Source organism: Haliaeetus albicilla, chromosome 10 (genome assembly GCF_947461875.1).
Source record: "Haliaeetus albicilla chromosome 10, bHalAlb1.1, whole genome shotgun sequence".
In the NCBI taxonomy this organism is placed as follows: Eukaryota; Metazoa; Chordata; class Aves; order Accipitriformes; family Accipitridae; genus Haliaeetus; species Haliaeetus albicilla.
This window is the reverse complement of record NC_091492.1, coordinates 37,509,949-37,522,059: the sequence shown is the minus strand read 5'-3', so window position 1 is coordinate 37,522,059 and position 12,111 is coordinate 37,509,949. Positions and strand designations below refer to the sequence as shown.

Here is a 12,111-nt window from a genome sequence, read left to right as displayed (position 1 = left end):
CAATTCATTGGCACGTTGCTATTTCAAAGTTGCTGTCTGAACAATGTGGAGACCTGAACACGCAACTCTGCTCCATCTGCGTGATACTCAAGACAGTACCAGAGCTGATACTGTGGCACTAAGCATTTGTCTACAGTTTGACATGAAATAAATACAAGTGCCATAGGAGGAAGCCTGCTTATGAGATTAGAACAGAGTACAGAAAGGGTTCCAGGCTCAGCAAAAATAATTTGTGATTGCTTTTTGCCAACAAGTTTAATCATATTTTAAGTTCTATTATCTATCCAAGTTCTGTAAGTTTCATGGGAAATTCTTCCTCGTTCTTTGTTAAACTATTACCAGGACTTACCATAACTGTTGATTCCCACTGACTTCCAGCTGAGTAATGGACTGGACCCAGTAAATCCTTGCATAATTCTCGCAAACGATATTCAAACCCTGAATATTATCAGAAAATAAAATCACATTCATAAGCATTTCACTATATATAACCACTCCACAATGTAACTGACAACATTCAGGAAAGAGTTACAAGTATCTAGAATAAAATAAAGCCAAAAACATTGGTTTCTCAAAAAGTATATTCTTCTTCTAACAGCAAATCTTTGGAAAGCTAAGGTGATTTGTAAAGGATTTATTTTAGAGTTCCAAAGGGGTTTATTTTAAGTTCTCAAAACCAAAACCACTATTAAAGATGATCTACAATAAGGAGACAAAGTGAAGTAGTTACTCCAGTTTGTTTTAAGAGCTGCCCTGATCTCAACCTCACTCCCCGCTCCCGCATAAATATACCAGCTTTAAAAAAAACAAAACAAAACACACCGAAAAATTGACACACTTCAACAGCCACAGAAATAATACAAGAGAGACATCACAAGAGTTGGAAAGCCACAAGATGAAAAACAAGTGAAGGGGAAAAGTTGTCAGGTTGCATTTAATGGCAATATATGAATTTGGAAAAATGGTATCAGGAGTAAAAAAAAAAAGTAAATCAGACATCCTTCTGAAACATTAAAATATTACTAACTGGAAGAGATCTCTTAAAACCCTTAGCAAAAGAGCTTATAATAAAATTAAAATGGATCCAATTAATATACACAAGAGTTTAAAAAAAAAAAAGAAAACCTTTAATAAAACCACACACAGTTTCCAGGCCAGCTTTATTCACCCAAAAAAATCAGAGGGGGGAATTCCTTTGCAAGTAACAAAGTCATCTGTTCAAGAGTAACTTGCCAATCAAGGTATAATAGATTGAATATTTTAATGGATTAGAATTCATTAAATGTTGAAACCATCATAGGAATAAAGGGTCAATAATAAGATGTGCAATTTTCAAAATTTAGCAGACCTATAAAACTAGTGAAACAGTAATACACGTAGGGCAAAGCAGAATTTGCAGTGACATCCAGTGTATACACACATGCAAGGCAGTGACATTTGTGCAGTGCAAGATGAACCCTGCACACACAACAGAGAGGTTCTTAATTAGTGAAGACTCTTGAAAGTATAACCATCTCTTTAACATATGACCCAAGATGAACATTTTCATTTCAACTGCGGAAGGACAGAGAGAATCATATGCAGTTCATCAAGCTCTTGTTAAATAAGGTAGGGGTCAAAAGACAAGAATTAATGAGCTCAATTTTAATTTTGCCAACACCTATTAGGTGGCCTAACACGAACCATTTCGCTTCCCTCTGTGTAAAATGATTATGCATGGTGAGGAATAAGGCTGAATTAATACAATGGGAACTACTAAATTTGGAATGCAGACAAGCAGAGATACAACAGAGATCTTCAGAATCCAAGAAGCATAAAGTCAGTTGGTTAACCTTATTTAACATAATAGCACAGAGATACAGTGTATTCAAATATAAAATAGACACAAGCAACCTTTCTTGTGGGTTTCTTTCCTCACAGAATTTAACCTGGGGAGCTCACAGTACAGGCTGTTGAAATTTTAGAATGTAAAAAAAGTATAAAGTGCAAGTAACACATGCAAATTCTCTGCAGTTTTATGTGCTGTGGTACAAAGTGTCAGAAACCAAGCAACTCTTCCATTTCACATCAGGCAGCGATCGTCAGTTGGCTGAGGAATGTTACGTATTTTACAAGGTGCTGCTGGTTCCTCTGAAACATCTGTAGTTGCTGCCAGATAATACATACGATACACCTGATGGACCACTGGACTTTTTTTTACAATGCAATTCCTATATTGAAGTCCGCAGATGGCACTGTTTCCCCAGACCATGATCTGTTCACAGTCAGTGTGTCAAAACAGGATTCCTGAGTACTGAGCACTACAGGAAGCAAATGCACTTCAGCAGTTTGTTTTGGTTTTAAGTAAACACTGAGTCCAGAAGCCAAGTGCTAAAACGAGAATGTTAAGTGCAATCATACATATACATGATGTGAATAAAGTGTTTCTTAAAAGTCCATCAGAGCTGCAAAGAAGTAACACAGCATGGCAGGTCTCACCTTCATTAACCAGGTACCGTGCATAGATAAGGAGCCAGTGGCGATATTCATGACTGGACTGTAACATAAGTGCTGCTGCTATCTGGTTCTCCAGGTATGCAAGCGTTGTTTCTTGTTGCACTAAGTGAGGCATGGAGAACAATCTTGCAGCTTGCCTTCCTGAACTACAAAACCAAAAAATTAACATACCAGCCATAAAATCAGATACTAGTTTAAGGAATATATATTTTTGTAGTACAAGCTATTCTACACTTATATTTCACAGGCACCTAGTGCTTCCAGAGTTCAAACTTTTACTCACAAAGGCAGCACTTCATAGCAAACTGCCTTCCCCACCACTGGACAATTTACAAGTATCAAGGAAGGTTTTCTGCCTCCTGTTCTTTTTCTCTTTCTTTCATCTGTCTTCTCTTTAAAAACACATGCTTATCAGTGAGCAAGTGCTCCTAAAGCATTTACAGGATTTCTTGCAAATACATGTATTGTCATAAGAAGGCTAATTTGAAAAAAGTAACCAATTATTTCCTTTTTGGAAAAAAAAAAAAAAAAAAAGCTAATTTTTCAGTCTGGTATTTTCTCTCTCTCAAAAAGTGTTTGTTTGGATTTCAAATATTTTTCCCAATTAATTCCACACCCCAAGAGGTCAGCAATAAAATCATACAACTCTATACAGTTTCTCTCACCAAAAAAAATTAAACTCAGATGTGAAGGACAGAAATAGCACAGAAATCTGCCTGGGAAATCTAATTCAAATCCAGGTGAGGAAGGGCTATTAAAAATTACCTACAGGAGTCTGTTCTGGCTCACGCAATTCCCTGGTGATATTTTCAGATGTTAAAAATATGCATTAGATGACTAATCACTCAACTTTCTCAAAGACTTAATTAAATAAATCCCTTGAGGACAACTGAACTACTCAAAATTTGTAGGCCTACTCCAGAAAGCTGGCAAATTAAAAATTAAAATGTAAAATGTAAGAAATTCAGTTTAGCTAATCAAAATATTACATGTAAAGAATTGTCAAATACTTTACCCACCCAATAAAGAAGAGCCTCAAAAAGATTAAGTTTAGAGCATGCTTTCCTCCCCCCCAAGCAATCTCAAAATAACATTAAGGTACAGACTATAGATATGCAAAGGTTTAAGAAAAACACTGTATGAGCTACTGATAATTTCAGAACCATTAGCATCTTAAGAATTAACTCACTGATTCAAGCACATGAATAAATAATAGGGGAGAAAAAACCCCAAAAGACAAGCATGCTGATTAAATGAAGCAAGTAAGTGCATACTTTGATGTTCGTCCCTGTATTACAGCTAAGGGCCCAGAACACAGCATGGCTTCTTGGGATGGTAAACTATTCCTGAAGTCTGCACATTGTGCTAGAGAGTCCTGTTTGTCAGAAACAAGATTCCTGAAAAAAGGCAAACAAACAAAAACCAAGTTTGAGGAGAGTAGGCAGTGATATCAAGGGATCCAGCTCTGTTCTGCCTGAAAGCCCAACTTGTATTTTCACAGATAACCAAAAAAATATCACTGAGGTGCTCAGGAATTCCACAGACCCCAACTGTTCCCACTCCATGCCCAAATTCTGCTTGTGCTGTCATGGAAATGTCCCTCCCACCCCCAAAGTTCACTACATTAATTGTATAATACGATTGAGCATTAGTTTTGAAGGAAATGAACTTTCTACTTGTCATTTTACATCTAATAAGAAGTCAGTTCACCTGGAGTGAACACAGGTAATGACTACCTCATTAAGAACTTGATTTCACCTCATGTCAGGTCCCCCCATGCACCAGACAAGTCATCACAGATCACACACATTGACAATCTTTCCCATACATTACAGCTATTCCTTCATACGAAGGGAGTTGACAGTTACAGCTGGCATTTCCACACCTAATCAATTATATAATTTTCACTGGTTTGAGATGCCAAGGGAATCACTGGCTCAAACCAATGCTAAGTTTAGACCTCCAGACAGCTCAGAGGTAAAATGGCACAAATATTTAAAATACCCTTTACTACTTTATCATGTTTACATTTTTATGACGACTACAAGGATTGCTATTTTATATATTTCCAAGGCTGGGATACCAACTAAGAAATGACAGGCAATTCAGAATTATGGCTGAGAGCCTGTCCTCTGCTCCTTATTGACTGGGAAAATTTCTGCATAATTTCTCAGTTTATCTAAAGAACAAATAAGTTGTTTTTTCTTTTCCAACGGATTCACATCAAGTAGTTGACTAATAATAATTATTCTAAGGAGGACTTAAAACAATAAGCCCTTTCATCAAGCATGCTTATTACACTTAAGTACAACAATTATATTAAGACAGCAACATGTCTTTTCCTCTTAGAAGGAAACAACTTAGACAACAAAGAATCTGTTTTGGAAAGACACTGTAAATAATTTAACCATGGAAATTTTTTTTATGGGAACTCATGCCTTGACAGAAGTAAGAGAATCCAGGGGGAAAGCCTATCTGATACCCATTAATACACAGACTCTTATTGAGCCTTTCCTTGTGTTCAGGTCGTCAGTAATGACTCTGCCATGGGAATTCTCCGAGGTATAATGATTTCTTCCCTCCTCCCCTACCTGACTTACTATCTTCATTAAACTTTTAAATCTTGGAGACAAAGAGCTCTCTTCAAACTTGACTGGCCATCAGATCCAAAAAAATATTAAGGGGTGATGGGGACTGACAAAGTCAGGGACATACACGCTCAGGATTGGAGCGCATAGGTCTTATTTTCTCTGGAAACTGAGCAAAATAATTTTAACATGTCTAAACTCCCAACAAAACTCTGAAAATTGTTTTGACAAATTTTACAGAACTGCATTCTTTTACATAAAATGTGAAGGCTGGATTATCTTTAATCATTGCCAACTACTTGACAGATTCGACTGATGTACATAAGCAAAAGTATATATAGGTGTATGCACCGTGTAGGAAAGAGTGATAAAATGAGCTGTAGTTTAACTTCTTTATTTTCAAAATTTATTTTAAACTTATCAAATCATAAGAATATAATAGAGTGAAGCCTACACATACAACAGTGAACCAAAGCAAAACTAAGCCTGGTGTGTAATCCTATTCAGGCTAACCTTCAAAACATGGGGTGAAACAGTAAATCAGAATACACGTCAGTTCAGCTAAGTTGTAAAAGCAGGAAATAATATATAACTTACCATGTAGAAAGAGAAGGATTAAAACAGTATGCCTTTCCATCGGACATGCTCATTACAGGTATACCATGCTGAGTCAGCAAGATCTGAGAGACAGTTGCATCACTTCCTACAAGTCAAATCAGACGAAAGTATTTCTTTTGGAGTCTTCCGTAATGTTCCATAATGGTAAAAAATACTAGCCACCATTAATTATCATAGGAACCAACAGAAGAAGTTTCAGTCAATGTTATTCTCAAGCATGGATAGGAAGGTCAAGACACAAGATAATGATGGTAAGCACCAGGCTCAGCACAGTAGCATTAAAATCACTCTTTTGCAAAATACATTATCAGTCTTGATGCTGCAATTTATACAGAACATGGGCTTAATTGGAAATGTTCTCTATATCTAGGGGCAAACTTCAGCAATTCTGCCATGTCTTCTGTAACCTGAGAAGCTTTATCTTCCTTTTTCCCATTAAGTTGAAGTTCTAAAACCCAGCATATTTAGAAAAGTGTGCTCTCTAAGAACATAGTATAAGTGGCATAGCTGGAGTCTCTCATTTCCCAGCATATTCAGGCCCAGGGTTTGTGCATGTAACTTCTAACGAAGACATTTGGAAACTGCCAGTACAACTACATTTTGATTAGTGCTAGTATGGGTTAAAGCTAAAATAGAAGCCAGTATACTCTGAGACACTGCTTTTTTGATAATTTGTTTTGTGCCAGATATTGGCAATGAAGAAACTGAAGATTTTGAAATAACAAATTGGAAGATAATCAATTGTTGTTCATTGTTAAGATAACAAATATGCAAGATACACACAAATTGCTGTAATAGCAGATTTGCATTAAATATTTATTTTGTGATCTTCACAACACTGAGTTTTCACACTCAGAAGCAAGCCAGAATATAATAAGCTACAGGATCTTGTACAAGTCTGTTACCACTGATATTCTCATCCAGTTATTTCTACAGTATTTCAACACTGCCAATGATTTCCCTTTATCACACAATAACAAAGGAAAATTATTTGCTTAGGCTTTTCAGGTTTTGTAAAATTTCAGCTTATTCAGAAATGGCACTAAATAGTACAGGTGGGCTCAAAGGTTGGTAACTAAATGACCCTTTTTATTACCTGAAAATATTGTTTGCAAAGACTCATCTCTAACAATCGCTGTCTGCTTGTGAACATCCCTGAAAAAGACAAAAGGACAAATCTGCAGTTTACAAGCAACTGAAAGTTCCAAAATCATTTAACAAATGCACTTCAATATTCATGACAAAGTGGGGGTTTTGGGGAGTTTGGTTGTTTGGGAGGTTTTTTTGACATTTTCTTCATTGCTTCAACAAAATTATTTTGACAAACTCAAACCCCTTACAGCAAGACAGAAGTCAATAGCAGAGAACAACTTTTATGGCTCTTTATCAGGAAACCTCATTACAGCTAAACAAACACTAAGGATCCAAATAACTCCTTTAGGAGCTCTGACTTGCATGAGACATTAGATTAAATTAAACTACTAAACAATTTACTGCAGTTTTTATCCTGGTATCTTGAAGATGGCTAGAGTACTTCTGAAACTCATGTACTTTATTGGCTAAGTATGATGGAAATTGGAAGTATCCATATTTCTCCTTCCCCTCCTCCCCTCAATTCATTCCATATGCATGTCAAGTCTATCCTAGGGAGACTGTTTAAACTAGTAACTTCTAGCTGATCCTTTATCTTCCTTCTAGAATCAAATTTGATATTACAGACTGTCCTAGAACAGAAAAGAAACAGGATTCAAGTCCTGCCCAGTTAACTCTTCATATTATATCCAAAAGTGGGCTTGTGTTCAGACCTGATGTGGTTTAAGCCTAAATTTCAACAGCAATGCATCAACACAATTGAACAGAGTTACCTATAAAAAACAGCTGCTGCAGCCTAACATGGTACTTACCAAACAGAGAGCGTAGCAGCAGTGGTGAGAGCCATGATGTAAGAACCTGTGCAATGTAGGGTGGAAATGGGTGTATTCAATATTATAGGAGGAAGAAGGCGACGACCACAAGCTGAAAATACCGACAATGTTCGTTTCTCGCAGGCTACACTTACAATCTCACTAAAAAAAAAATAAAAAAAAAAAAAAAGAAACATTTACATTTTTTCAAATGTGAGTAGCATAAAACCAGACTGATTTCTTAAGTTATCATACAACTTGGGCTAATTCCCCAAAAGGTAACTATTACAGCTTTTAAAAAAATCCTGCATACCAAAAATAAGAGTCAAAAACTAGACAGATTTTTTTTTATATATATATATATATATGTATATGTGCATTCCATGCCTCTTTAATTTGATTATAACTATGATGGTTTAAAGGAGATGGGCAAGTGAAGGTTTGCAAGCAGAGATAGTATCTTTTATTAGACCAAGGGCATAGTCGGAAATATCAGTAAAGGTTTTGGGTATACACAAGCTCTTCTTCAGGCCTGTACTTGTATTTAGCTTTAAAATCTGCTGCTTCTTTTTCAGACCTGGACATGGCTCAGGCTTCAGAAATATACTTTCAGTTTAAACTCTGAGGCTGGAACTAAGCAAAGTTGAGAAAAATAAAGAGAAAAAAATAGTAAAAGACTCAGGAAAATACTTCCATGTCAGATAACATCCTGTTTAAAATTTTTCATTCTTTAGTAGTAAGCACTTGAACAACTGTCGCTTACCATGATTTAGTCAACTTTAATGAAGAAATTTAAAGGACAAATGTAATTAGACAGGAGAATAGCTGTAACGGGCTAATGAGAATTTGTGATGCTTTGAGACTGCATAGAGCTAATACTTGGAGTGAAACTGGTCTTAAGACTAAGAGCAGTACATATTTTTTATCCACAAAACTTTTATTATAAAAGATTATATAAAAATTACAAAGGGGGGTGATAAAACAAGCAAACAGCAGTAGTGAACAGAAATAAGTCAGAATCCCTACAAAAAACTCCACATGATAAGAGTTTAAAAGCATCAGTGCATTATACCAGGTTAGCTGGAAGAGAAACAGGACATCTTGAGCCAAGCACAAAGAATCACAAAAATCCTAAATAGAAGTGATCCAGTTAATCAACTTTTCTAAATAAGTAGATAAAAATACCTTTAAAGCCTCTACTTATTTGTAAATATGTGGGTTTAGATGTAATTAACTTTCTGTAAAGCTTACTTTTGTATCCCTAAAAATGTTTTCTGGCCTTCAGGACCCTCTTTCTCCAAAATATACTACTCTCTTACCAGCTTCCCGCTGCAGTGAGAATTCGACTGGTGAGGACAGTCTCCCATTCCTTTCCTTCTCGATTACACTTTAACCTGCTCAACTTTGAACCTCCAACTGTGGTCATTTCATTCTCCACTTCCAGATACATTGATGGATCTGAACTTACCTGAAATACAAAAAATAAGACACTTTTTGGAAGACGAAAAGAACTACTAAAAAAGCAGCAACTACTATTAGATCTAAAATAGTTAAGAATGGATTTAAGTATGGCATTCTGTTTAAAGTAGCTTCAAAATATATTGTGGTACTTCAAAAGAAGCAGACCTCTGAAAATCAGTCTTGGCTAGAACACATAATTTCTTTTTATTTGGAGCATAGGAATAAAGAAAGGTTGTGCTAGTCTGTGCTTCCTAATTAAGGGCATCAGATCAAGTCTAGATGTGCCCAGTTTCCCTACAATCTTGCAATTAGAACCAGACTACCACAGCCTAAACACGCAGAAAAATTATTTCATAAATATCTGAAGTAATACTATTTGCCAGTCTCTTCAGATATAGAGCACCTCCAGAGAGCTCTCAGAAAACATTTGTTTTTTCTCTTCAGCAATGTACCACCAACACAGCTAATAACAATGCAGCAGTTACTCCTATTGGAGACTCTTATCTTTACAACACTCTTTGGTTAACCAGGAGGAGGGACTGATGAACCAGAGGTATTCCTCTTTGAAGTTTAGCTAGTTCAGAAGTGTCCTATTTTTAGCTGATTTGGCATTAACTTTTCTCATACAGACATATTCTTAGAAGCTGAAGTATACCACCTTGCTTGCTTGAACAGGTACATGTATTCAAATGTTAATTTATCAAAGGATCTGGATAATCTAAGAATATAAAAAAAAGGCAGGATTTTTTTTTTAAAAGTATTAAGTTTTTTTCCCTTATAGTTCACTTATAGTTCACTTACTTGCAAAGTAAACGATTTCTGTGGGATTGGGGTTGGCAGTTTAAGTGCTAATGCTGGTGCAGAGATGCAAGCAGCATCCTTCTCAGAGGCCAGTGTAGCTGGGGACTGGAAAAAAAATAATTGCAAAAGTAGTTAAATTTTTCCATTAGAAAAAGTTAAACCTAAAGATATTCCATAATACAGATTGACTTGAAAGAGATTTTTTTTAATTCCAAATAATGCCAATTACAAATATTCATATTTTTCCAATTAGTTGTATAAATACAAGTTTTTTAATATAGCTTCTAAGAATTAAAAAACCAAACAAACTAGATGTGCTTTTTTTTTATAGCCCACCCCTTTTCAGCTGCAAGTAATTAATGGAAATTCTGGTATATTGCACAGAAAAGCTAAGCTCTGACTACTGAAAACAGAGGGATCTATATGCCCTAAAATGATGGAAACTCTAATGCAACTTACATCTTCATGGTTCCTAGGAAATTCATAACCATTTAAGTCATCATATCCAAGCCACTCTCTTGTGCTTGGGCCACTCTCCATGAAAGAACACCAAAAACTGATGGCATTTCATTTTATTCTATACAGTCATTTGGTAGGCTATCACTACTTAGCATGCTGGTACCATTTAGTAAGTAGCTGCATATTTATATAAAGGATGGACACATTTGCCACACCATGTGCATGTACTTTTTATAATCTTAAATTTTAAAAAGAATAAGTTTAAAGGCAAGGAAGAAGGATGGCTAACAATTCTGAGGGACTGATCTACTTGTGTTTCCCTGACTTGATGGAACAAGTCAACATGGGACTGACTTTATTAAATGAACATTGAAAGCCACAATGAATCTTATTTATTTCACCTGAACAGTTAAAGTTACTGGTACAAGTCTGGAGTCTTTTCGAGGCCTTCCTTTTTTCTTCTTTTCTACCGTTTCTCCCTCAAGTTCCAGTTTCCGTTTGGGTGCACTGAGTGGCTTAGCAGCTGGAATTTTCTCTTCACTGTCACTGCTGCTCTCCAGAATATCCTTGGGCTTATTGTCTTTAATTAAATTCTGATCCTTCAGTCTGAGCAAGTAAAAAAAATATATTTCATGTTTTACATAAGCTGATTCCAAAAGCTGCCATATATCCTATGCACTGCATTCTTGTAGGTAAGAAGATACATTCTTAGCCTTATCTGAGTGTATTTCAAAATGCACAAAGGCAAAAGGAAGAAGCTGAAGAGGTATGGCAAATCCTCTGCAGAAATACAATGTGCAATACATATGTAAGCTGATCAGACATATTCTCTCCTTTAAAAAAATTTATCAAACTGGATAAAGCTGTAAATAACAACTTTATTTTAGCATTCAGTTCCAATTACAATCAGATCTCTTTCCCTGGGCTGATACAAATAATTCAGCACTATGTAAGATGCAAGAGTAGTTCATCTTTTACCCTCCAATGGACATCACACTTTCTGCTTACTTGTGCAGAACTTCATTTGTCATTCTGTTGTCTATCTCCAAAAGTTGTCCTATTCAGTTCTGACTACTATAAGAGGCATATTTGCAAACCACACAAATGACCTCACTGCTCCATTTTCCATTTCAGGAATACAGTATAACTAAAGATGACAAAGTACAATTCCCTGTGAACTCTTTTGTTAACCATTATACACTAAAATAGGTCATTTAATCATACTCTTCCTATTCCCTCCAATAGCTGGTTATTAACTCACAACAATGTTTTGCCACTTATTCCATAGCCTAGAAATATCGTCCATAACCCAGACCTTTTTTCTTTGGCATCTGAATTATGCCAAACAATACACTTTTATCCATACTTTACTGACATATTAGAAGCAATTATGAGAGTTATTTAATGCATCTTTCTTCCACATCATATGGTTAAACCCTTTGACATAAAAATTTTGAGGTACTGGTATTTAGCAAAAACACGTTTTATTCATAATAAGTTGGGGAACTACATACTTCTTTCTCAAGACTGCTATTTTTTTTATTGTTTGTTTTGGTGAAGCAGGAATACTTATGCCATAACACGCTATGTCACAAACCCAAAGGCTTTCTTCTTTTTTTAATCATGTGGATCCACAGCCAAAACCCCTTAAAAATCAAAGCGTCTTCTCTGCGTGCCTTCAAGGCATAAAACTGAAATACAACTGCAGCTATTATGATGATAGGCCGTCTGCAGACAAGTATGGTAATTTATCTTGAAGTAAGTCTCACTCTTGTACAGAGATG

The 12,111-nt window shown here is 35.8% G+C and overlaps 1 protein-coding gene across 2 annotated transcripts in view; it reads right to left on the bottom strand.

Annotated features, from left to right (window-relative positions):
- HIRA (histone cell cycle regulator) overlaps positions 1-12,111 on the bottom strand; it is a 38,839-nt gene that overhangs the window by 1,291 nt on the left and 25,437 nt on the right. For both annotated transcript variants that reach the window (XM_069795049.1, XM_069795050.1), the window contains exons 16-24: positions 10,729-10,933; positions 9,869-9,973; positions 8,926-9,074; positions 7,607-7,768; positions 6,799-6,857; positions 5,682-5,787; positions 3,771-3,893; positions 2,479-2,642; positions 350-438 (exon numbers count right to left, since the gene is read on the bottom strand). In XM_069795049.1, coding sequence (XP_069651150.1) covers positions 350-438; positions 2,479-2,642; positions 3,771-3,893; positions 5,682-5,787; positions 6,799-6,857; positions 7,607-7,768; positions 8,926-9,074; positions 9,869-9,973; positions 10,729-10,933 — 1,162 coding nt within the window. The remainder of the gene's footprint in view (positions 1-349; positions 439-2,478; positions 2,643-3,770; positions 3,894-5,681; positions 5,788-6,798; positions 6,858-7,606; positions 7,769-8,925; positions 9,075-9,868; positions 9,974-10,728; positions 10,934-12,111) is intronic.